This window comes from Lagenorhynchus albirostris, chromosome X, assembly GCF_949774975.1.
Source record: "Lagenorhynchus albirostris chromosome X, mLagAlb1.1, whole genome shotgun sequence".
In the NCBI taxonomy this organism is placed as follows: Eukaryota; Metazoa; Chordata; class Mammalia; order Artiodactyla; family Delphinidae; genus Lagenorhynchus; species Lagenorhynchus albirostris.
The window spans coordinates 78528776-78556063 of record NC_083116.1 but is presented as its reverse complement, the minus strand read 5'-3'; the positions used below and the strand labels follow the sequence as shown (position 1 = coordinate 78556063).

The window sequence follows — 27288 nt, the reverse complement described above, 5'->3', positions numbered from 1 at the left end:
TTCAGACTGGAGAATAATCTTTGGCTGGATGCTTTGGGCAGTATCACCCCCACCCTCACAGCCCTTTGCTGTTGCCTTTCTCCTGAGGCACTAGTCAGGGGAAGCCTGTCCTACTGAAACTGAGGAGGCAACAGCCTTGCCCCCAGGGCCTGTTAGGTCTAGACCCAATGGTGGGAATGGCAGCCCTGATGATCTCTTAATCACCTTTGGTGTCATTCTTTCCTTTACTTGAAGGATGAAGCATGTTTGCAGCTAAGTAACGCTATTGTCCTGCCTTGTAGATTCCAAAAACTTTCCTTTATTTCATCCTCCCTCTGCTCCCCTTGGTCCATGCTGACAGTGCCTGTGCTTGTATAATCCCATCTCTGTTCCTGACTTCTGCTGAGATACCTAATTAAAATAATGAGTAATCTCCTCAAGAAGTGGTTTTCTAGCCACATCCTTGGTGTTCTCTCCAGAAGATGCTTTATATTTTTTGCAATATGGATAGAACGAGAATTTTTCAAATCTTCAAGTTCTGGTTCATCTTGCTTAATGATTCTGCTGATTTCTCTCTCTCCTCTTGCATTTTACTATAAGCAGCTGAGCTTCACATTCACCACTTTGCGTAAAAATCTCCTCAGCTAGATATCTAATTTCATTGTTCACAGGCTCTACCTTCCACAGAAGACTAGAACAAAATTCAGCCAAATTCTTTGCCACTTTATAATAAGGATCACCTTTTCTCCAGTTTCTAATGACACGTTCCTCTTTTCTCTTTGAGACCTCACCAGGAGCATCGTTAATGTCCATGTTTCTACCAACAGTCACTTCAATGCAATATAGGCTTTTTCTAGCATGCGCCTGAAACCTCTCCCAGCCTCTACTCCTCATCTAGTTCGAAATACACTTCCACATTTTTAGGTTTTTATTAAAGTAGTACCCCACTTCATGGTACCAAAATCTGTGTTAATCTGCTCAGTCTTCCACAACAAAATACCACAGACTGGGTGGCTTAAACAACAGACATTTCTTTTCTCACAGTTCTGGAGGCTAGAAGTCCATGGTCAAAGTGCAAGAAAATTTGCTTTCTTGTGAGAGCTCTCTTCCTGGCTTATAGTCAGCTGCCTTCTTGCTATGTCTTCACATGGCCTTTCCTCTGTGCATGTAGAGACAGAGAGGAGGCAACCTCTGGTGTGTCTTCTTCTTCTTCAAAGGGCACCAGTCCAATTGGATTAGGGTCCCACATTTATGACCTCATTTAACCTTAATTACCTCTCTAAAGGCCCCCCTCTAAACACACTCACAATGGGGATTAGGGCTTCAACATATGAATTTTGGAGGGACACGATTCAGTCCATAACGCTCACACTCTCTAGATCTCTCTCTCTCTCTCTCTCTCTCTCTCACACACACACACACACACACACACACACACACACACACACACTCTCTTTCCCTCTCCCTCTCCTCCTTCCTCTCCTTTTCTCTCCTTAATATACATCAATAATTTACCATTTAGAAGAGCACATGCAACACAATAAATAGGCATTAAGTAGTTTTGAATGGTTGCCTATGTGGGGCGTAAATGGTGTAGGAAATGGGGATAAAAGGGAAGGAAGGCATAAGGAAGGAAGGAAGAGGAATTACACAACAGAGAGGCCTTATCTACAGAGAAAAAAGAGGGTGAAATTTAAAAATATTTGAAATAATGGCTGAAGACTCTCCAGATTCGTCAAGAGATATACGCCAAGTGATTCAGAGAGGATAGACTCATAGAAATCCACACCAAGACACATCATGGTTAATGTCTGAAAACTAGGGACAAAGAATGCCTTAAACAAGTCAAAGAGAAATTACACCTTACCTATAGGTGAAAATAGTTTGAATGACAGTGAATTTCTCATCAGAAAATATAGAGGCCAGAAGGAAGTGGCACAAGATTTTTCAAGTCCTGAAAGAAGAGAACTATCAACTGCAAATACTACATGTAGCAAAAATATCCATCAAGAATGAGGAATAAATTAAGACATTCTCAGATGAAGAAAACTAAGGGAATCTGTCACCAGCAGATCTACCCTAAAATAATAATAGCTAAAGGAATCTTTCCTAAAAGAAGACAACATGGAATATCAGGAAGGAAGAAAAACCAAGAGAAAGAGTAAAAATATAATTAAAATACATTACATTTTCCTTCTCCTGTTTAGTTTTCTAAATCATTTCTGATGGTGGAAGCAGTAATATGGTTCTCTACAAACATAACTCTTATGTAGGAGAAATATTTCAGATAGTTATATTATAAATGGTGGAGGGTAAAGGGGGCAAAAAGGGAGGTAATGTTTCTACTCTTCACTCACCCTAATAAAAAGATGACACAGAAGACTATGATAAATTATGAAATATAATACCTAGAGCAACCACTGAAAAAACTATAGAAAGAGATACACTTAAAAACAGTATAGGTAAAATGTAATTCCAAAACACATTCAATTAAAGATAGGAAGGCAGCAAAAAGGAAACAGAGAATCGAATAAGAGAGAGATCAAATAGTAAACAAAAATTAAATGATACACTTAAGTTCTAACTTATCAATAAGTACACCGGATATAAATGGCCTAAATATTGCAATCCAAATACTGGTCAGCCAAGATGATTAAAAAATATGACCCGTCTATGTGCTGTCTACAAGAATCTCACTTCAAATATAAAGATATAGGTATGTTGAAATAATGAAAGAAGATATACCATGGAAACATTAATCCAAGGAAAGCAGGAATGGATATATTAATATCAGATAAAGTAGACTTCAGAGCAAAGAAAATTACTAGGTACAGAGAGGTACATTAGATAATGACAAAAGTGTCAGTCTGCCAAGAAGACCTAGCAGTCCTAAATGGGTATACACCAACAACAGAACTGTAAAATATGAGAGGCAAATCTGACAGAACCAAAGGAAGAAATAGACAAAGCCACAATTATAGCTGGGGTCTTTAACATACGTCTATCATTTGATGGAACTAGACAGAAAATCAGCAAGGGTATAGAGCTCCACAACACCATCAATGACAGGATCTAATTAACATTTATAGAACATTCCACCCAACAACAGGATACACATACTTTTCAAGTGTCCATGGAACATATACCAATATAGATAGACCATATTCTGGGATACAAAAAAAAATTCTTAACAAATTTAAAAGACAGGAAATACAGTGTGTTCTCTGGCATTAATAAAGTCAAACTAGAAATCAAGAAGTCAGAAAAAATACCAGGAAAAAGATAATAATAAAAAAAATCTAAAATAACGCATGTTTCAAAGATGAAGTCTCAAGTGAAATAAAAATACATTGAACTGAGTGAAAATGAAACATATCAAAATGAAAAATGAACATATCAAAATGGGATGATGCAGAAGCAGTGGTGAAAGGGAAATTTTTAGCACCAATGTTTACTTTAGAACAGAGGAAATGCCTCTAATTAATAATCTAAGCTCCTACCTCAAGAAACTAGAAAAGAAGAGCAAAATAACACCGAGGCAAGCAGAAAACAGGAAATAATACAGATAAGAGCAGATATTGATGATTAAAAACAGAAAGAAAAGTAGGGAAATCAATGAAACAGAAAGCTTAATGTTTGAAAAAATACATAAAATTGAAAAACCTCTAGCAACCCTAACCAAGAAAAAAGAGAGAAGACACAAATTACAGACATCAGGAATGAAACAGAAAATGTCACTACCAACCCCACAGACTTCAAAAGAATAGCAAAGGAATACTATGAACAATTCTACTCGTGTAAATTAAACAAGTTACATGAAATGGACCGATTCTCAAAAAACACTACCACAACTCACCTGATATAAAATAGATAATTTGAATAACCCTGAAACTATTTAGAAAATTAAATTTGTAAAGTAACAACCCCCAAAACCAGAACCTCCATGCCCATTTGGTTTCACTGGAGAATTCTAACAAATGGTTAAAGAGAATTAACCCTATTTCTTAACAGTGTCTCCAAAAAGCAGAAGTGGAAAGAACACATCTCCATTTATTTTATGAAGCCCTTAATACCCTGAAACAATTTCAGGCAAAGACAATACAAGAAAATTATAAATTAATATCCTTCATGATTGTAGATGTAAAAATCGTTATCAAAGTATTAGCAAATAGAATTCGGCAATATATTAAAAAAGAATTGACACCATGACCAAGAGGGGTTTATTCCAGAGATGCAAGGTTAGTTTGTTATTCAAAAATCAATCAATATTATTTATCATATCAAAAGGCTAAAGAAGAGAAATCGCATGACTATGTCAATTGATACAGATAAAGCACTTGACAAAAGTCAGCACATATTTATGATAAAATCTCTTTTAAAAACTAGGAATGGGGGTGGGGGGGCTTTCTCAACTTGATAAAGTACATCTACAAATACCCTTCAGCTAGCTAACAATACACTTACTTGTCAAAGAATGAATGCTGTCCTACGTAGATCACGAGCAAGGCAAGGATGTCCACTCTCAGCACCGCTAGTCCATATAGCACTAGAGGTTTTAGGCAGGACAATTAGGCAGGAAAGTAAATAAAAGGCGTACAAGATGGAAAGGAAGAAATAAAACTGTTTTCGTTTGCAGATAACATGATTTGTCTATGTAGGGAATCCTGATAAGTCAAAAACAAAACAAAAAACCAAAAAACTCCTACATCTAATACGTGAGTCAGCAAGATTGCAGAATGTAAGATCAGCATTAAAAACAAATAGCAAATATGCATGTGGAAACTATAATTACAAAACATGAAACCACTTACAAGCACTCAGAAACATGAAATACCTAAGTGAAACAAAGATTTAACAAAAGATGCATAGGACTTTTATGCTGAAAACTACAAAATGCTAATAAAACAAATCAAAGGAGATCTAAATAGAGAGAGACACTGTATCCAGGGTTTGGAAGATGAGTCAATATAGTAAAGATGCCAATCCTCCCAAACTGACGTACAAATTTAATAAAATTCCCATCAAAATGCCAGAAAGATTTTTGGTAGATATAGACAAAATTATTCTAAAATTTATATGGCAAGGCAAAAGAACTAGAATGGCCAAAAGTATTTTGAGATATAAAAATAAATGGGAGAAATCACTCTTCCTGATTTCAAAGCTTATTATATAGCTACAGTGATTAAGATTGTGTGATACTGGGCTTCCCTGGTGGGGCAGTGGTTGAGAGTCCGCCTGCCGATGCAGGAGACACGGGTTCGTGCCTCGGTCCGGGAAGATCCCACATGCCGCGGAGCGACTAGGCCCGTGAGCCATGGCCGCTGAGCCTGCGCGTCCCGCAACGGGAGAGGCCACAACAGTGAGAGGCCCGCGTACCACAAAAAAAAAAAAAAAAAAAAAAAAGATTGTGTGATACTGACAAAGGGACAGACACATAGGTAATTGGAACAAAATTGAGAATCCAGAAATTGACCCACACAGTATGGCCAACTGATTTTTGACAGAGGTGCAAAAGTAATCCGACAAAGGAAGGACAGTCTTTATAGCAAACGGTACTGAAGCAATTGCATATCCATAAGCAAAAAAAAAAAAAAAAAAAAAAAAAAAAAGAATCTCAACCTAAACCTCAAACTCTGTACCAAAGTTAACTCAGAGTGGATTGTAGACATAAATGTAACTATAAAACTTTCTGAAGATAACATAGGAGAAAATTTGCAGACCCTAGAGCTTAGTGAAGACTCTTAGACATGACACCAGAGCATTATCCATAATATATATATATATATTATGAAGTCATATATATATATATATATATATATATATATATATAGGACTTCATCAAAAAAACAGTTTTAAGTGTTCTGCTAAGGACCTGGTTAAGAGGATGAAAAGGCAAGCTAATAAATGGGAGAAAATGTTTGCAAACCTCATATCTGACAAAGCACTCATATCTAGGACACATAAAGAGTTCTCAATACTCAGCCCTGAGTAAACAAACAGTCCAATGGGCCAAAGACATGCACAGACATTTTTTGGAAAAGGACATACAGATGGCAAATAAGTACATGAGAAGATGTTCAGTATCACTAGCCACTAGGGAAATGCAAATTAAGATCACTTTGAGGTATCACCATATACCTTTTAAAACAGTTCAAGCAAAATGGCTGGCTGCATAGAGGAACTAGATCACTCATATATTGTTGGCGGGCATGTGAAACGGTACAGCCGCTCTGGGAAACAGTTTGGCAGTTTCTCAAAAAACTAAGCATGGGGCTTCCCTGGTGGCGCAGTAGTTGGGAGTCCGCCTGCCGATGCAGCGGACGCGGGTTCGTGCCCCGGTCCGGGAGGATCCCGCATGCCGCGGGGCGGCTGGGCCCGTGAGTCATGGCCACTGGGCCTGCGCGTCCGGAGCCTGTGCTCCGCGGTGGGAGAGGCCACAGCAGTGAGAGGCCCGCGTACCGAAAAAAAAAAAAAAAAAAAAAAACACTAAGCATGCAATCACCACACAAACCAGCAATTGCAGTCTTGGTCATTTATCCTAGAGAAATGAAAACTTACGGTCACACTAAAACTCGTAGTTGCATATTCATAGCAGCTTTATTCATAATCGCCAAAAACTGGAATCAGTCCAGATGTCCTTCAGTGGACATTGTTTAGACTTGTCAGTGCATGGTGATAATAAAGAGCAGACCAACTTTAATTGGTTCTTTTTTTTTTTTATTTCTCTGCACACAATGCACCTCTTTATTTTCCGCACCTGGGGTGGACTGCTCTCACTGCCCGGCCCTTGGTAAACCACTGCTGAGAGGTAACAGTGGTACCGTCAAAGGCTGCAGTGACACCGCTGTCCCTCCACTAAAGCATGGGCCAGGCTCCCCGCCAGCCCCTGAGAAACTGACTTTAGAAATAGCAGTAAATAGAGGCTATTTCTGAACTCCATCTTCATAACCCTGCTTCTTTCTCATAACGAGGAGTCTTAGCCCTTCTGCCCCTTAGTCAGGGTCCCTAGTCCTTGCCATTTCTTGCCACAGTGGACAATAGGAAAAGGCTCCAAAACACCTTGGATTGTGGCCTCCCTGGCCCTCATACCCAAAGGATAAAGCTGCCATTTTGCTGGTGACAGCCTTACTCCTGAAGAAGAGGAAATATCACGGTGCTTTTGAGGAAGCCTTTGTGCCTTTGATTTTCCAGTTCCAGGCAGCACTTTAACTGTGACCCCACCAGGTGAAAACCTTTGGTTTATTTTGACTTAATCTGGGATTGCAGTGTCCCCTGCCCGACAACATGGGGTTGTCTATAAGCAGAATTGGACATGGATGGAGGAGGGAGGATTAGATAAAAGGCACTCATCCAAGCAGGGAAAGATGTACTATGTTGATTTCTATGAAGTGTCAGTGAGAGAGACCTCTCACCCCTGATTTCATTTAGTAGTAGTCGCTAGCATCTTAACTGAATTGATCACAAATTAGGAAGTCTTGGGCCAGCCCTATAAAATGCCATTATTCATACTGACATTACGAGGTGACTTATGTTAATGATTATTATTATAGTCTTAATAAGTGGTAATATACCTTGCTACTCATGCTAGTACATGTGCACACATGCATATGCACACACACACACACACACACACACATTATACACACATCCTACCCATTGTAGGCTCTTTATAACAAAATTTAAACCACTGTGGTAAAGGAGATAACCATAGCAGAAGAGTTGGGCAGTGTGGGGAGGGATAGGTACTATCATTTGTTGACTGCTCACCACGTGCCACATACTCTGCTTGGGGACTTTACATGTCTTAGCTCATTTAGCCCTCAGCAAAGAACCTGTAAGGTAAGTGCTATTATCATTCCTGTGTTACTGATGAAGAGACCAGGGCTGAGAGAAGTGAACAGAGAGAATCCGATTATGTCACTCCTGCTGCTTAAAGTTCTACAATGATTCCCCCTTCTCCTGAAGATAAAAGTACTCGCTCATCTCAATCTCCAGGTTGTGTTCTGGCAACTTCCCTAGTTTCATCTCAGACAACTCCCACCACACACACACACACACACACACACGCACACGCACGCGCGCACGCACGCACACACACACACACACACCCCCCACTTGCAGTAGGTGTTCCAGCCACACTGACCTTTTTTCAGTTCCTCTAATGTGCCACATTCTTTTCTGTTCTAGGGCCATTGCAAATAGTATTCTCTCTGCCTGGACTGCTCTCCTCTATGTCTACCTGCTACCCACCATCTACCTCCGACCCATTCTCCAGGTCTTAGCTTAGATGTCACATTCTCAGTTTCTCAGGGGAGCTTCCTGTGACAGCCCCCTTGACTACAGTGTCCCTCAGACTATGTTAGAACCCTTTGGTGTGTCCTTCCATTGCATTCTGCATTTCAACCATATTACTTACCACTTAGTTTTACATGTGTTCAGGGTCTATTTTCCTCATTAGATGAAGATTCCTGTCCACAGGCTGTCCTGTTCTCTGCTCTATCTCTAGCACCTAGTACAGTGGCTGGCACATGATAAATGTTCCATAAGTATTTGTTGAATGAATGTATCTTCAAGCCTTCTATAATTGGTGCATAATCGGTGCTCAATGAATATAATTAAACTATAAATATAGTTGTTATTCTTATTGTCCAAGGGCAAATAGCTAGTCAGGGGCAGAACCAGGAATCATACCCACGTCTGAATCTAAAGCCCATGTTCCTTTCAAATTATGGCTCTGCCTGCAGAAATGGGTTCTAGGCCTAGCAGTGCCACAAACTGGCTGTATGAGTCAGGGTGAGACACTATATCACTCTGAATCTCAGTTTTCCCATCTGTAAATTGGGGTAGGGCTAGGTGAAGTTTAGACTGCACTGTATGCAATCTAGAGGAAGAGAATAGAAGTCTAGATGGGAGGGGGCTCTAAGTAGTGGATTAACTGACCAGTACAAATCACTATCATCCCTCTGCAAGGCAGTTGAACAGGTATACCGAGAACCCTCAATATGTTTACGCCCCTTAGTCTGGGTAACCCCAGTCAGGCAGTGTGGAGTAGTGGGTGGTGTTAGAGAGCCCTGGGTTCAAATCACAACATCCCATTTACTGCAACTTACCATCCTGAACTCCCAATTTCCTTCTTTACAGATGGGATAATAACACCCATCCTTTTAACCTTTTCTAAGGTAAAAGCAATATAATAACTTGAAAAGAAAATTTTGAATATTGAAAGAAAAATTTCGCCTGTCATCCTACCCACCTTACATAATTCTTTCTGTGGTTCTGTGCCATTGAGGGCCACCTCTTGAGGCAGGAGCCACAGGCAATGCTGAAGAAAGGAGAGAGAATGAACACAGAAGCAGGCTGAGGTCAGAGGCCAGAGGCCAGGGTGTGGAGCAAGAGTAACCATGGGATGGGCTGGGGCAGAGGAGAAAGCCAGCTACTGAGGCAGAATAAAGGAGATGCCTAATCTGAGTAATGGATGATAGCTAGACAGAACCTGAGAACCAGAGAGTAGAGAGTGAGTGGGAGGGCATCAGTGTGCCCTAGAGGGGCTTCCTTCCAAAGTTTTGTGGCTCTTTCACTTAGGCAGGCTTCAGTGGTCTCAAAGATCCTTGAAACTGTACTCTTGCCAATTCCTTTTGTTTAGTCACATGCACGTGTATTTTGAAATTGCAATCCTAGTGTATATACCTTTTCATGGAGTATCTTCAACATTTTCCATGTCACAAGTCTTCATAATGATGCCTTTTAGTGGCTGCCAAATATTCCAATTTTGCCCATAGACCAGAAAGCATATCCCTGTGTATTAACTTTTTGCTTCCTTGACTTATTTCCTTAGAATAAATTGCTAGGTGTGGGATTACTGAGCCAGAGGGTATGCAATTGGGATTTAACAACCAGAAATAGGTTTTATGCTTTCTAGGAAAAGAAATGAGCTGCAGTTCTTCCCGTCTCCTGCCTCTTCTGGAACTGATGAGGGGACCCTATAGAGCTGTGTGGTCCAATATGAGAGCCATTATCCCCATGTGGCTGTTTAAACTTAATTTTAATCAACTGAGTAAAATTAAATAAAATTCAAAATTCAGTTCCTCGGTTGCACTAGCCATATTTTGAATGCTCAGTAGCTTCATGTGCCTAGTGGCTACTGTATTAGAAAGCATAGATACAGAAAATTTCCATCATTGTAGAAAATTTATTGGATAGTGCTGCTCTAGAGTTTCTCAAGAGGTCATGGTTGGCATCTTGGGTGGGAGTTATTTGTGATGTGGGACTTTCCTGTGCATTGAGAGGCTGTTTAGCATTTCTGGCCCATATCCACTAAATGCCAGTAGTGCTCTCCCTTGAATAAATCTAACAGCTAAAACCTGCCCCATGTTTTCAAATGCTCCATCAAGGAACAAAATCATCCCCATTCAAGAGCCACTGAGCTTTTAGCTTAGAAGAAAGAATCTCCTGCCTTTGTGGGGACGGCTTCAGGCTGCCTCTGCCTGAAGAGAGGGAAGCTTAGAAAGATGGCTTAACAAGATAGCCCTGGCTCAGAGCCTAACTCTGTACTCCATTTCCCTAACTCTGTACTCCATTTCCCTTTTCCTGCCTTCTCCTGCTGGTCTGTTTCCTCCTTTGGGGGAATGGCAGGAACAAGACCCTGCAGATGGAAAAGATCAAGACCCGTTTGAAGGCTGAGTTTGAGGCCCTTGAATCAGAGGAGAGGCACCTGAAGGAATACAAGCAGGAGATGGACCTCCTGCTACAGGAGAAAATGGCCCATGTGGAGGAACTCCGACTGATCCACGCTGATATCAATGTGGTATGTGGCTGGCTGCCTGAAGCCTATTTCTGGGCCCTTTGAGGAGGAATAGGCAGTGGTGAGTGCTGTGGACTCTCCTTGAGATATGGCTGTGGCCGATTTGGGGGAGTAGGCATCAGGCTATGGTGAAATGGAAGAATCCAGGAGTTCTGAGATCCAGCCCTGGCTCTGTCACTGATCGACTGTATATCACTGGACAAGTTCCTTCTTCTCTCGGGGCCTCATTTTCCTTTTCTGTACCATGAGAGGAATTCAGTCACCTCTGAGGTCTCACTCAGCACTGATGTGCTCTCATTCTGGGAGTCTAGAAGTTGAGAGCTAGCCTTGGGGAAAAGCAGAGCAGGCAGGTGCCTTGGGGATCTAACTTAAATTTAGGGCTCCAAAGCTTCCAACTAAGCCAAACAAACCATCTCTGCCAGCCTACCCAACTGGGGCTCCCTCATTACAGTCTCTCTTTTGGAGACCCTTGGAATGTGGGGAATGAACTGCCTGCTATGGTGATAAGCCCCCCACTTTATAGAGTTATTAAAGCAGAGTCTGAATGATCACCTGTCTGGGCTGCAGTATTGGTGATTCCTTCACCAGGAGGGAGGTTGGAGGTGCTGACCTGTAAGGCCCTTTCCAACCCTTAGAGCCTATGATAATGAGAATTTTTTTTTTAAATCACGTTTGAAGGAGCTAAGTTTCTATTCTTGGGAGACTCATTTCTGTGGCAATATCTACTTCCTGATATTGCCAGGCCTAGGGTCTTAAAGGAAATATGAATGCAATTTGGACAGTAGTTACCTGGGATTGTCTGTGTCACAAGATCACAGGATATCAGGGTCTCATGAGGAGTTGGCAGTTCTGCTGCCAGCTAACTAAGGATAGAGAAATAAACAAGGTATTAGTCACAGAGGGGCTGAAAATCTGGGCCAGTGGATCTCCAACTTGAACATGCCTCATGAGTCACCTAGAGGGCCTGTTAAAACACAGATTGTTGGACTTCACCGCAGAATTTCTGATTGCTTATATCTGGGGTGGTGCCTGAGAATTTACATTCCTAATGAGTTCCCAGTTGACGCTGATGCTGCTGATCTGGTAACTGCATTTTGGGAACCACTGATCTAGGAGAAAAGCCACTGGTCTGGGAGGCAGAAGCCCTGAGTCTTTATGTAGTCTTTGCTCCTAGGAAGCATTTCTCTGAGGAAGTTACTTCTCTCTGAGTCTCAATTCTCTGATTTGTAAAATGGTGGTGGGGTGCACTACATGAACTCTAAGGGCCATTCCAGCTCTAAGATGCTATATTTGAATAATAACTACCACTAATTGAGCCTTTACTCTGTGTTAGCCCCTGTACTGAGCGCTTATATGAATTCAATCGTTGAATCTTCACCAAGATTATATGAGGTAGGTATGAATGTTACCACCATTATACAGATGAAAAAACTGAGGCTTGACAAGAGTCACATAGAATACATAGTGGGTTGAGGACTTGATCACAGATTGGTTTGGCTCTGGAGCCTGTGCTATTATCCACTCAGCTGTACAGCCTCGCTGAGAATCTTGGAGTCTTTTCTCTGTGCTTGCCTCACTCTGTGTTCCAGATGGAAAACACCATCAAACAGTCTGAGAATGACCTAAACAAGCTGCTAGAGTCTACCCGGCGGCTACATGATGAGTATAAGCCGCTGAAGGAACATGTGGATGCCCTGCGCATGACTCTGGGCCTGCAGAGGCTCCCTGACCTATGTGAAGAGGAGGAGAAGCTCTCCTTGGAGTAAGCTGCCTGCCTCCTGTCCCTGCAACATACACCACAGACACACACACACACACACACACACACACACGTATATATACACACATAAAGCCTGGTCTGAAAGTCAGGGTACCCAGTCCTAGCCCCAGGCCTGTCAGTGGCCGACTCATTGCATGACCTTGGGTAAGTCTCTGTGTTGGGCTGTTAGATGATTAGACTAGAATTACTAGATGGCTTTTAAAGTTCCTTGTGCAATTTTGACAATACAAGACTATGTCTATGACTCTTTGTGTGTGTATGTGTCTGTGACTCTTAAGAGGTCACTTTCCAAGTCAAGGTCTAGAAGGGGTGTCCAGAAACCTTGAACACACAGAAGGGTGAGCTTTCATGGCCTCCAGGGGCTAGCCTGGAACTTTATCTTAAGACCCAGAGTTAAGAACTAGGCTTACTTTACAGAGACACAGAGCTCATTTCAGTAGAAGGAATACAAGGGAACATACTTCCTTAAGGTAGAGCAGGCTGCCTGTGGAAGTGGTGAGCTTCTTATTCCTAGAGGTATGCCAGCAGAGGCCTGAGAACACTTAATAGGAATACTGCAAAGGAACATGGGATGGAGGGCAGACAAATGCCCTTTGAGGACTTGGCTAGCTTTGGGATTTTTAAAATTTTTCTGGGCCTGTCAGAGCCAAGGAGCAGGAGGAGTACCCTTCCCAACACACAGTGGGCCTGGTACCCAGGGAAAAGAGCCTTGGGCTGGAGAGGGTGCAGGAACTTCCTACAGTGAGCCACAGCCTAACCCCCTTCGTTCTCTAGCATGGAGTCCTTAAGAGGGGCAAGGTTCTCCTTGCTTTCAGAATGATCCAGCTAATGTCTCTCATCTCCAAAGTTACTTTGAGAAGCAGAAAGCAGAGTGGCAGACGGAGCCTCAGGAGCCCCCAATCCCTGAATCCTTGGCCGCCGCAGCCGCTGCCGCCCAACAACTCCAAGTGGCTAGGAAGCAGGACACTCGGCAGACAGCCACCTTCAGGCAGCAGCCCCCACCTATGAAGGTGAGTGAGCTGGGTATGGACTGTGGAGGAAGCAAGGTATCCTCAAGCCGCCCCATGGAAGGTTGGGTCTGGGGCTTTGGCCTTACTTATTTGGGGTCTTCCTAAAACAGCCTTCGCTTGGGACACAGAGGAAGGGGTGGTGTGTATGTGTGCTATAGTAGAGCCACTGGTCTTGTTGCCTCATATTCCCAGAGAGGTTAGAATGCAGGGAGATTGGCAGGCTCTGCTAAGGTATAATTTTCAGAAAGTTAGAAACGTGACTCGGACAAATATATAGTGAATGTGTGTCATTAACAAGGGAGCCAGCAGCATCACAAAGCTGGTTCCAGAAGCATTAGAGGAACGGATAATTATATAGTCAAGAAAAGAAAGGAATGCCAAAATAAGTTTGCAATGTTAAATCCAGAACTGGTTAATGTCCTACAGGAAAATAATGTCCTACAGGTTAATGTCCTACAGGAAAATAAAACTGTAATCTTTAGGATTACCTTTTCTTTGTAACAAAAATAATTTGCATCTCTACTGGGCAAAAGCCATTTGTGCCTTATCAACATTAAGTCACAGCATCTGGGCCCTGATCAATAGTAAATAGTCAAATAGTATACTATTTAATGGAAAAGTATTTATAGCCAGTGGAACAGAATAGAGAGCCCAGAAATAAACCCACTCACCTACGTTCAATTAATCTTCGACAAAGGAGGCAAGAATATACAGTGGAGACAAGAAAGTCTCTTCAGCAAGTGGTATTGGGAAAGCTGGACAGCTGCATGTAAATCAATGAAGTTAGAACACTCCCTCACACCATACTCAAAAGTAAGCTCAAAACAGCTTAAAGACTTAAATGTAAGACATGATACCATACAACTCCTAGAAGAGAACACAGGCAAAACATTCTCTGACATAAATTGTACCAGTGTTTTCTTAGGTCAGTCTCCCAAGGCAATAGAAATAAAAGCAAAAGTAAACAAATGGGACCTATTCAAATTTATAAGCTTTTGCACAGCAAAGGAAACCATAAACAAAAATGAAAAGCCAGCCTAAGGAATGGGAGGAAATATTTGCAAATGATGCGACCAACAGGGACTTAGTTCCCAAAATATAAACACAGCTCATACAACTCAATAACACAAAAACAAACAATCCCATCAAAGAATGGGCAGAGGACCTCAATAGACATTTCTCCAAAGAAGACATACAGATGGCCAATAGGCACATGAACAGATGCTCAGCATCACTAATTGTTGGAGAAATGCAAATCAAAACTACAATGAGGTATCACCTCACACCGGTCAGAATGGCCATCATTAAAAATTCTACAAATAACAAATGCTGGAGAGGGTGTGGAGAAAAGGGAACCCTCCTACACTGTTGGCAGGAATGTAAATTGGTGCAGCCACTACGGAGAACAGTATGGAAGTTACCATATGATCCTGCAATCCCACTCCTAGGCACATATCCAAGGGAAAACTCTAATTCAAAAAGGTACATGCACCCCAATGTTCATAGCAGTACTATTTACAATAGCCAAGACATGGAAGCAACCTAAATGTCCATCGACAGATGAACGGATAAAGATGATGTGGTACATATATACAATGGAATACTACTCAGCCATTAAAAAGAATGAAATAATGCCATTTGCAGCAACATGCATGGACCTAGAGATTATCATACTAAGTGAAGTAAGTCAGACCGAGAAAGACAAATATCATATGATATCATTTATATGTGAAATATAAAATATGATACAAATGAACTTATTTACAAAACAGAAACAGACTCACAGACATAGAAAACAAACTTATGGTTACCAAAGGGGAAAGGGGGTGGGACAGGGGTAAATTAGGCTTTTGGGATTAGCAGATACAGACTACTATGTATAAAATAGATAAACAACAGGGTCCTACTGTATAGCACAGGGAACTATATTCAATATCCTGTAATAAACCATAACAGAAAAGAATATCTATCTATCTATCTATCATCTATATCATTTTGCTGTATACCAGAAGCTAACACAACATTTTAAATCAACTATACTTCAATTTTTTAAATAAGTAGTAAATAGTCAAACAAAGAGACATTCTCCTAGGGCAAGGGTCAGCAAACCAGAACCCATAGGCCAAGTGTGACCTGCTCCCTGTTTTTGTAAATAAAGTTTTATTGGCCCCCACACATGCCTGCTTGTTTATGTATTGTCTATAGCTTCTTTTATGTAAGGCAGTTAGAGCTGAGTAGTTGCAACTAAAATCATATGACCTGAAAAGAAAGTCCAAAATATTTACTATCTTGGCCTTTACAGAAAAAGTTTATTGATACCTGTCCTAGAGAATTAAATAATCCTTGAGTGAGCCTGTTAGACCATGCTCCAGTATAATGCTTAATGAATATGCAATTCACATTTTGCCTTATTGCCAAATTTTGGATATTTTTCCTCAGTACCCCTCTTTGACTCTCACTCCCTTATATCCTTTGCATCCCTTACATCCAGCACAGATCTTGCTACTTGGGACTCATTGCTTGGGTCTTGCTCCTTCCTGTTGGGAAATCGCAATTGCTTGTGGGGGCCCCTGGGAAAGATGAGCCATGGCCTAGAAGAATCTGACCACTAACTTGCTTTGTCTTGTGCCTCCCACCAGGCCTGCTTGTCATGTCACCAACAAATTCACCGGAATGCACCTATATGCCCTCTGTGCAAAGCCAAGAGTCGGTCCAGGAACCCCAAAAAGCCAAAACGGAAGCAGGATGAATGAAAAGAGGGAGAACACTTAGAGCTCTGCTGCTCATAACCCCTCCCCTTGGCCAGAGTGATTGATGTCTCCATGTGAAACAACCCTTCCCCACCTCTACAAAGTCTCCTATTTAATGTGATGGAAGCACAACCCCTCTCTCACTTTGCTCTTATTTCTTTTTGCTCTTGGAGTTTCTGGTTTAGGAAGAGATGTGGTTCAGGTGCTAATGACAGTTGTGTCTAAAGATCCCTTCTCTCTCACCCACATTTCAACCCCTGCCCTTGTTTGGAGCTAAGGGAAGGGCGGAAGTCCCAGATGTGATTCTCTGTCTCTTGTGCCTGAGGCCTGGGGCCTAAGGCCTGAGGGCCTGGGGAGACCCATATCTTGTTTCAGGTGAAGGCTCCAGTGTGCCCCCTCCCTGTACCTTTGCCTTAGGCTCTGAAGGGACAACAGTCTTCTTGCTGGACTTTTCAATAGGCTTGGTGCATTTATCTGCCCCACCCGCAACCTCATCTCATCCTCAAGGCCCGGAGGTAGCTTGGACAAGCTCTCCTTTTTCATATTCATTTGGGATGCCTGGCTGTTATTATTGAGCTCACCACCCCACCACCTGGCAGTTTCCCAGATATATTAAAGTTCTCAGGTACCAGGCTATGTGTCTGGGGATCCTAAAATCTGTGGGCTTTTCTCCCATAATAAACCCTAGCTTTTGAAAATCAGTAGCAGATGTTCCCCACAGTGAAATCAGGGAGCCAGACCCACTCCACAAGTCCTGCCTAACTCGTTGCCTAAGTCATTGGTCTGAGGGTTCTGCTATCGGGGCTGCCTTAGGCTGGAGAGGCCCCAGGCTGACATTTGTGTCGACTTTTGTTCAAAACCATTACTCTGGCACTTACTCAAATGGTATATCTTAGAGGTCAGAGTAGTGGGTTGAGATTCAAGTGAATGCCAATCACTTTACACATGCAGGTAGGTGGGATTTCTACTCCAGTCTCTCTTCTCTAAGGCAGCCTCAGCTCAGGTCAGCTTTTGGCCACCCCTTTTTCTGTGGATTGTGTAGGTGGATTTCCCTCTCAAAAGAAAAGGCACCAGGCTCCCCAAGCCCTACAGCTCTTCCCTCCTCCAAAGCCACATCTCTAGTCAAGTCACTCTCAAACTTAAGGGACAGGGATTGGGGCTGGCTGACTGAAAAAGTGTTAGCTCCTGGCTGGGGAGGGGGGATATTTTTCCTTCCTTTCTTAGCTGTAGTTTTAAGTTGCCACAGCGTCTGTGTGTTCATAATATATAAAAGGTTCCTCTTCTCTTTGAAAGTAAGAGCGTTATGTCTGTACAAATCCTTTTAAATAAACATTTGTTCATTGGAGTAAATGCTGACTCAGTGCCTACAAGTACCAGGTAACAGAAAAGATGTAATGCCCTTTCCCCTTCTGGGTAGCTCTTCTTTACTCTTATTCACTCCACCCTACAAGTGAGAAAACCAGGCACACCACCGCATAATAATTTACCCTATTTTTATAATAAGTTCCATGTACTCAGTGCCTACTCTGTGTCAAGTCTCTATGTAAGATGCTTTATATAGATGATTGTATTTGGTTTTCAAAACAACCTTTCAAGCTAAGTATTCTTATTGCCATTTTCCAAAAATGTAAACTGAAGCTCAGAGAAGTTAAATAACTTGTGCAGAGTTAAACAGACAGATAGTAAGAGAAGTATCAGGATTTGAACACAGATTTGTCTGGTACCAGAGTCCATTTTTTTTCCTACTTTTTCTCCATGATCACTTTTTTAAGCTTTTCTCCCATTTGGGATGGCTTGATCACAGGAGTAGGTGAAATAACTCTGAACTAGAAATCAGGGACTAGGAATTCAGTGACTGATGCAGGAATGTAAAGGCCTGTTCCCCTATGAGGATACAATAGGGAACAACTCCAAAGGGTCATCCCAGCTTCAGAGCTCCCCATGGGTGGACTGTGGTTTCCGTTAAGACTGAGTTGCAGTTCAATAGCTCCCTCTGTCCAATCCTGCCTCCTTCTCTTCCCTTTTCTTCTACAAGTGTTGATCCCAAGGGCACCCTAATTAATATCCTGAACATTAAACTGTCCCAATGCTTTCCAGAAACACAACAGTTGACAGAAACTTCTCTGTGCTTCAGTGTCCTCATCTGGGAAAATAACAGTACCTACTTCTGGCACTGTTGTGAGCAATGCCAGGCATATAGTAAGCACTCAATGCCAGGCATGTAGTAAGTACTTCTACCCCTGTGCCTCTGGCACCAGGTAGATTGGATGAGCGGTCAAAAGAAACACTATTTGTCTTAGCTGACATTACTCTACCACCCCAGATTTTGTTCAGCTACAAGCCTGCTTTTAAGGAGGCCTAGACTCACTCTGGGCAAAGGGAGGACACTCAGCTGTGTAATTTGGAGTACACCTTAACCTGTATAGCTCTCAGCAGGTCCCCGTAAAGTATAGGAGAAGTGGTCATTGCTTTGCATCTTTGGCACACTGGAGGTCAGATCTGTCAATTCAGTTGCAGCACAACTAGCCAGGTCAGCTGTTTCCCAGGGAACACCTCTGAATGGGAAGGGAACAATCAAGTGTTGAGTACCTATACCTGCCAGCCACTGGGTGGGGTGCTACCATCTCATTTAATTTTTCTGGTTCAGCTATCTGTTGTGAAACAAACCACCCAAAAACTTAGTGGCTTAAAACAGCCACCATTTGTTTGCTCGTGATTCTGCAATTTGAGCAGGACTTGCTGGGAATGGCTTATTTCTATTCCATGTGGTGTTGCCTCAGACAGCTTGGCTGGGGCTGAAGGACCCAAGATGTGTGCTCTCTCATATCTGATACCTCAGCTGTGGTGGCTGAAACAGCTGTGGGCTGGCTGGGCCTCCCACCTCCCTTTGTAGTATTTTACTCTCCAGGGCCTTTCTTTCTCCATTGGGCCTCTCTCTCCAAGTAGAATAGTGAGACTTTTTTTTTAATGTGGCAGCAGTCTTCCCAGAGGGTGAAAACAAAAGCTGCAAGGCCTTTTGTGGCATAAGACCAGATGTCATACAGCAAAACTGCTGCTGTACTCTATTGGTCGAAGCAAGTCACAGAGCCAGCCCAGATTTAAGGAGTGGGGAAAAGAGACTCCGCCTCTTGATGGGAGGAGCTGCATGTATGCCAGAGATGGGGGCAATTCTTGGTCGTTTTTGCAGACAACCTACCACATCATCCAACAGAAACCTTACAAGGAAGGCATTATGCGTGTCCATTTTTACAGATGATAAAACTGAGGCTCAAAAAGGGTAAAATAGTTGCCTAACAAAGCACTAGGAAGGGGCAGAGCCAGGAGGCAAAGCTAGGTCTGTCTGCCTTTAAAGCCTGTGTTTCTTCTGCCTAAGAGCAGTTCTTCAGATAAGTCTGAGACCTGGTTAGAGGAGACTAAAGAAAGGAAGAGAAGGAACAAAATAGAGTAAAAGACGAAGACGAGGCAGGTGAAGGAGAGAGAGATGAAGGAGGAGGAGGAGAGTAAGGGAAGTTATTTGTTATATTGGTAAGATGCTGTAAAGCACCTTCTTCAACATTCTCATTTAATGCTCACATTAATAGCCCTGTACTGTTAGTAGTATTACATTTTATAAATGAGACCCAGGGAGGGGAACTGACTTACCCAAGGTCATTTAGCGGGTTAAGAGCAAAGCCACAACTAGAACCCAGGCCTTCCAATCTGGGAATAACCCGGTTTGGGGCTCTCTTTACACGTTTGACACAGTGGGGATGATTGTATACCTGCTTTGTGACAGATGGGTCACTTTTACACTGAGGATAGGTGCTCACTCCACAGGGGAAGGCCAGGCAATTTTAGCAATTCTGCTCTTAAGTCCAGTTCCCTGTTACTATTATGCCCCCAGCTTTCCCATAGCGATTATCAGCATCTTTGCAATGATCAACATCTCCCAAGGTGAACTCTGGGAAGGCTGTTAACTCAGGGCCAGGTGCCCTTAGGTTAGGTACTTAACCTCTCTGGGGCTCCAATATCTCATATGTGAGGTAGGAATAGTAGTAGTCCTCTCCTCATGGCATTGTTGTGAAGATTAAATGAGCTAATAATATATGTAAAGTGCCTAGAACAACACTTGAGAAGCATTCTGTAAATGATAGCTATGAGGAAGAAAATGATAATGATTATGACTGGCTTCCTGAGAGGCCAAAGATGATGATGAGGAGGAGGAGGAGGAGGGGGAGGAGGAGGAGGAGAAGGAGGAAGAGAAAGGGAAGGGAAGGGGAGGAGAAGGGTGGGGGAGAAAAGGGAAGAGGAGGCAGGGTACAATAGGGAAGGGATTGCCCCCATGTAAGGCCTCCCTCAGAGGGAGAGTTGATAGCTAAGAGTCATGGTTCCTTTCCTGGAGCTTGATGAGATTCCGAGGCTCTGCTGCCACTTGCCACTGAGTCTGTTTCATAGCTATAAAAAGACACGGGCCCCTCATGGTAACTAGGCAGAAGCCCCTCTTTTCACCACATTCTTTTCTGCTATGGCTGAGGAAAGACCATCCCTAAACAAGAATCCCCCATAAGTGGTCTAGGCTCATGTGCACTTCAGTGGTTTCTGTACTGTGCAGTACAGGGAAATGACACTGACCCAGGAATGAGTCGTTCCTGGGTTCAAATCCCCAATCCTTTATTTATTAGCAGTGCATTCTTGAGGAAGTTATCAAACTTTTCCAACCTCCAGTTTCCTCATCTGTAAACTGGAGATAATACCTACTGTGTGGGGTTGCAGTGAAAGATTTAAAAACAAAGAAGGTGAGGGTGACCATTCACTGGATGTCCAGAATTTAGTGGGCGCTGTGGGAGGCAGCATAGTGTAGTGGCTAAGAGCGTGGATACCAAAGCCAGAGAGTCTGGATTCAACTCTCAGCAATGCCATTTGCTGACCGTGTGACCTTCAGGGAGCTCATTAACTTCTTGAAACCTCATCTGTACAATGGGGTTAATAACAGAATTTACCTCATTGGATTGTTACTAGGATTAAATGAGATAAGATTTATGAGTTGCACATAGAAAGCATTATCTGAGTGTTTCATAAAGTAAACAAATCAAATCTTCCTACCAACACTCAGTGTCATCAACTTAGAGATGAGAAAATTTAAGCTGGTAGAAGTCAACTGACTTCAAATTTGGGTCTATCTGACTCCACTAAACCTCAAAAATGCTTGGAAGAGTGTAGTGATGTCTACAATTTATTTTGAAATGCATCAAAACTTAGGTGGATTGGTGGATGGATAGAAGAATAGACATGTGATAAAAGAAGTCCAGTAAAATGCTAATTGTAGGATCTAGGTGCGGGCATATGGGTGCTACCTGTAAAATTTGCTGTATATGTAATTTTTTTTCATAATAAAATATCGGGGCCATAATACATCTACCTGATAATGTTATTTCTCTGCCTAGAAGCCTTGGTTTGTTCCCCAGCACTCCCACTTTCTAATTTGACCTCTTGTATAATCAGCATAGCTCTCACTGACCACCCACCCCCGCCCCCACCATGTGGAATTGGCAGAGCACCGAGCACCGGGTAGAACAGATGATAATGGAGAGAGAGGGAGAGACAGCTCTGCGTTCCTACTTAGGGTGACCAACTTGTCCCAGTTTGCCCAGGACTGCTCTGGTTTTAAAACTGAAAGTCCTACATCCTGGGAAATCCCTCAGTCCTAGGCCCAGCTGTACTGTGAGCCTTCTTTCTTTCTGGTAGTGTTAAGGGCAGCTGTCACCTGTTGTTTCTAATCCACGTCATAGCATGCTCAGGGGCTCTGGGCAGACAGTTTCAGATCTGGCCCTGACCCACTTACCCTGCCATCTGGGCAGATGCTGCCCCCTGCTGGTGATGGGGTGAACCTGTTACGGAACCTCCCACCACATTGCTGTGCACACCCAGTGCAGAGGCAGTCAATGCCTCCGCCGTTCTCCTCCACACATCACCTTAGTCCTAGCCGTCTGAGCTTGAAATTCCATAACCCTGACAACTCCAAGGGCCTGAGACACTGTCCGTGATCTCTGGGTCCTACTGCCAACCCTGACTCCAGACATTCTTCCACATCCTGACCAAGTAACCACATTGCCCACCAGGAGACCTCTGGGTTCCATCCAGAAAGCAGAGGGGATGCCTCCACAGCAGGAAGGTGGTTATATTCATCCAAAAGGAGCAAGGAACAGATGTCCATACATGGCAGCACCAGGAAAAAGTGAAGAGTCAGCATAGGGGGTCCCCAAGAATACAAATGGCTGTTTATGGGTTCCCAAGAGAAAAGTGCAGAGAAGTGCACTCCTTCTGCCTAATGCTACTCTGGCAGGGCACCATATCCCTTAAAAAACATGGATTGCCAGGACCCTTGATGGCTCTGCTTTTGGTCCGATGCCTTCTAATATATGTCCCTCTGTGACACATGCATTGGAGTGAAGACAGACCTGAAAGAGACACAGTATAATAGCTTCTCTTTATTGAGTGAGCATTTACTATGGTCTAGGCATTGAACTGTGTGCTTCACATAATGCTCACATTTAGCCTTCACAGAAGTCCTAAAAGATACGTGCGATTATTTATCCCCATTTTACAAAAATCGGAGGCACCAAGTGTGTTAGGTTTCTTGCCCAAGGTCGTGCAGTGAGTCGCAGAGCTGGGACTCAAACCTAAGAAATCAGGCACCAAAACTCAAGTGCATAACCAGTCTCCCAAAGAGATCCGCAATCTGATTTTCAATGGAAGTGCTCCTGGACACAATCACCATGAACTTCATAACTGACGTGAGTGTCCTCCTAAAGCCACAGCAGGACTGGGCGATGATACATTGGAAAGTATTGTTCAGTGCCCTCTCCACCTCTGTCTTTCTAGCCTATCATCCACAACCCAGGAATAATCAGAGCCTAGCAAGAGAGTACCTCAGCTGTTACACTTCTTACTGACACTAAGCTTAGATTCACTGCTGCTGAATCTATGGGTATAACTGGCTGCTGTTCTCCATTCTACCCCAATGGTGGCATTTACTTCTGCTACTACTCCACCCCTCAGTGCACCACCAGCAGCCCTCAGCCACTTGCATGAGCAGCATAGCTTCAAAAATTTCTATAGGACCCACTGGAGTTTACAGAGGAATAATGTGAAGCCAACACTCATCCCTGAGCACCAGAGAAGACAATCTCCATACAGAGGCCATCTTTATCACCCTTACCCCTGAAAAGATCTGGAAACAGTTACTAAGGAAACAAACCCCATGGCATTCTGTTTCCAGCTGTCAACGTCTATGAAGATTCACTTATCAGCTACTGCCGCTGCTCCACCTGCCCTGCCTGGAGCACATTCCCCATCTTCTAGCCCTGTGTCCAGCCCCAGCTAGTTGAGATGGGGAACTGGAGAGCAGAATGGAGGAAGTCTGAACTTCCACTAGCACCACAGTCAGCCCCAGTTTCTGGTGCAGTAAAGGGTTTGGGGCCAGGCGAAAGCTTGTGAAAAGCCACCTTCCATCTCAGGAACGCCCATGAACCCATTAGATTCCTTCACCAATAAAGTGAAGTCCAGGGCCAACCCTTACCAGGGAATAGCATGTATGTGTTGGAGATAGGGGTGCTCCATCTTTGCTCTGGCCATTTAAGCCAACTGGAGAAATGCACAAACTAGGTACCCCATGCCTCATAAATGCCACAAGGCTGTTTATGACAAGCCTCTGAGGCACCCCCTTGCATGTTCCTGGCCTGCATTTGCTCCAATTTCATCCTTTTGCAATGCACACTCTTGGCTCTTGACCTTGATTATACCATTGGTCCTCCTTGGGTCTTGGCGTTTGGGGTTGATTGAGCAGTGCTGGAACCTCAGCTCATCCACTGGCATGCTGTCTTGGGGCTTATGCTCTGGTTGTGGCCTCTCTGCATACAACTTTGACCTCAGTCGGTAAACTTTTTAGACTAGCTGGCCCAGTCCTGGCCCTGTCTTATGAGGAAAATGGTAATCAGACACTTGCTCCATTCCCCTTCCCCTGTCCTGCCTCCCATCATGCTAAGCACTGCCCAAGCCAAACAGTGGTACAGCTCTGGCTGGAATTGCCCAGTGTCTCTCAATGCTTCCCTTCCCCTCTCTGACTCTCTCTTTTGTGGCAATTAGTGACAGGGGGATAGATGCTGGTAGACATCCATATTGTTTCCTGTAGGCAACTCTAGAAGCCTTCTAAACTCCCTTTTTAGTTTCCCCCAAAGCATTCTGCAGGATGGGTCATGATCAACCACAGCATGGAGAAGGTGTTGAGTGAGATGGGATGACCTAAGGCTATGCTGCAATGCCAGCTGATGGGTGACTACTGGAAGATTAATGAGGTTTCCTGATGTGTCTATTTAGTCCATCTTCTAAATGTTAATTTAGACACACTCCTTCTCTTCCTTAAGTTCAGGATTGGAGGAGGGAAGGAAGGAGAAAACCCAGTTTCAGTTTTGCCTCAGAGCCCAATAATATGATAGGTATTCAACCAGCCTACGGCTCTTAGCAGCCTCTACTCTGTTATGCAACCAGCTTGATCAACTTCGGTATGAAGAAACTCAGCAATTGTCCCTAGACAAGCAGAGGAGTAAACGGCAGCACACCTTAAAGCTTCAAAAATAAATTCAATAATCCCTGTGTGATCCCATTAAAATCCCTTCAATAACTTGCCATACATTAGTTCCCATTCCTTACACAGCTGATCCCTTGTTAGATTTGAGCCTAGGAATTTAGAGCTGGAAAGGTACGTAGAGTCATTTAGTCCAACTCGTCCTTATGCTAACGGGTACATTAAGCCCAGAGAAAGGAAGGGACTGGCACAAGGTCACAAATCAGTCTACTGCGGAGGAAGAGCTAGAACCGAGGTCTCCTTCTGAGTTCCAGCCTATTCTAGGTTCCTGATGCCACCTTTGCCCTGATTCATCAAAGTAGCTAGATGTCCTTCTACTGGATACCCTCTTCTCTGAGGCATCCCTAAGTGACGTTGTCTTCAACGTGACCAAAGGTAGCCTCTGGCCATTGTTGCTGCATGGCAGTGAGCTGTGATGGAGGGGAAGGGGCATAAAGGAGCTCAGTCCAATGGGACAAGCCAACTGTGTTTGGGGAAAAATCCAGCTCCATATACCATCTAGGAAGACTGAGGCTGAACCCCTTCCAGGGACAGGATGGTCTTTGCTGCCTGAGGCTCATCTCAAGAGAAGGCATTTGTTCCCTCCAGTTACAGATCAAAGCTTGTTGGACCTTCATCTCTGCTCCTTCTCAACTCCCAATTCCAAGATCTGTCCACATCCAAAATCTGTCCACATCCAAAAGGGATAACCTCATAACCTCTAAAATGTTATGACACCATGTCCCCTTTCTGCCCCTCACACCCCTACCATGTTTCCCAGTCTCCTTCCCCTTTCTGTCAGTTCCTTATGCCTACCTAATCTTGGACCCCACAGAGACCTCAGGCCTGGGATCCAACCTGCCTTTCTCCTCCAGCCTGGACCACCTGGTCCATTGCTTCAGCGTTTCATTTGCCAATACCTTCAGCTCTCCTTGTCCCCATCCTTCCTCCATCTTACCCGGAGAACCTCAAATCAAAGATCATTGCTGATGTTCTCCCGGGCAGCCAAGTGCTGCTGGGAACACCTCCCAGTCCTGGGTAGCTTGGCCCTGCTTAGCATTCATGGTCCCTAACCTCATCTGAGCCTTTAGCACCGTGCAGTTAGACCCTGATCACGATCCTTTCCTGTTCCTTCAGTGAAGAGGAGTGAGGGCTGCCACCCAGAGGCCACATGGGTGCTCAGAATTGCATGTGTTACGGCAGCATGGGTAGGGGAGAAGGGCAGTCTACAGTTAGACTGGTTCGAATTTGAATCTTGTATCTTCCACTTATTGGCTGTGTGATCTTGGGCAAGTCAATAATCTCTCTTAAGCCTCATTTTCCTCTCCCATAAAGTGTGGAAAATAGTGTGGTGGGGAATCCATCTAAGGGCTTAGAAGAATACTTAGCAGGTGGTAGGTACTCAATAAATGGTGGCTGTTATTCCCTAGTGACCTGGGTAGCAATACATCTTAATTCCAAGTCTTATTGCTTAGTACAAAGAAGGTGCTGACCAAGTTGTTACTCTGATGGGGACTGGATCAGGGTCTGTGATGGGCCTGAGCCTGCAGGTGGACACATGAGGGGCTTAGTTTGGGAAGAAGACATGGGTGGGGGACCCAAGGATGTAGAGGCTGGGGTCAGACAGATCTGAAATCTTTGTGACCTGGAGTAAGTCACTTTACCTTTCTGAGCCTCAGTTTGCTCATGTGTAAAATGGGGGTAATAGTTATTGCTCAGAACACCTCCCAGGACTTTGGGGAGGATCAAATAGCATAATGGATGATAAAGTGATTTTACGAATTATAACAAACAAACTCTCCTCATGTTAGTTGCACACACGCATGCGTGTGTGTGTGTGTGTGCGCACGCGCGCGCGTGTTTGTGAGCGTATTCTCTCACAAGGGCTATCTATGTTCTTGAACCCTGACTCAGAAGGTGGCAAGAAGCAACATTGGGGTGGCCACCCTAGGATGTCACTCTGAGGAAGAGCTTCCCCAGAAGAACAAACCGCAAGGTTAGCCAGGGTCCAGTTAACTTGACTCTTCTTTTTTCCATTCTGGCAGCAGTTTAGGGTGAAAGACTTGAAATCTTTTTCTAAGATTGAGGCTACCCTATGAGCTAAATGTTGAATCATCTAAAAAACTGATTATGTGAGCTCTGCCTCAATGACCTTTTGAGGATCCATCTAGCCCCAGGATCTGGTGGTATTATGAATTTCAAATCAGAATTATAGTCTCATCTCTGCCACTAACTTCCTGTGTGATCTTGTGTGTGTCCCATCTTCTCTCTGGGCTTCAATATTCCTAGGAGTCAGACAAGATCGGTGGTTTCCGAATGCTGATCCATGGACTGGATGCCTCAGAATCACCTGGGAAAGGAAGACC

At 43.6% G+C, this 27288-nt stretch overlaps 1 protein-coding gene across 1 annotated transcript; it reads left to right on the top strand.

Moving 5' to 3' along the window:
- Positions 1–10618: 10618 nt before the first annotated feature.
- LOC132513338 (zinc finger C4H2 domain-containing protein-like) lies at positions 10619–17660 on the top strand. Its single transcript, XM_060137573.1, has 4 exons — positions 10619–10783; positions 12370–12542; positions 13408–13570; positions 16210–17660. The coding sequence occupies exons 1-4, from the start codon at positions 10628–10630 to the stop codon at positions 16321–16323; spliced, it is 606 nt and encodes a 201-aa protein (XP_059993556.1). The 5' UTR covers positions 10619–10627; the 3' UTR covers positions 16324–17660.
- Positions 17661–27288: the final 9628 nt, after the last annotated feature.

Excerpts from the sequence above, each read along its gene's own strand:
- LOC132513338 (XM_060137573.1), top strand. The coding sequence starts at position 10,628 with ATGGAAAAGATCAAGACCCGTTTGAAGGCTGAGTTTGAGGCCCTTGAA. Across the intron at positions 10,784-12,369 it reads TCCACGCTGATATCAATGTG|ATGGAAAACACCATCAAACA; the intron begins GTATGTGGCTGG and ends TCTGTGTTCCAG. Across the intron at positions 13,571-16,209 it reads AGCAGCCCCCACCTATGAAG|GCCTGCTTGTCATGTCACCA; the intron begins GTGAGTGAGCTG and ends GCCTCCCACCAG.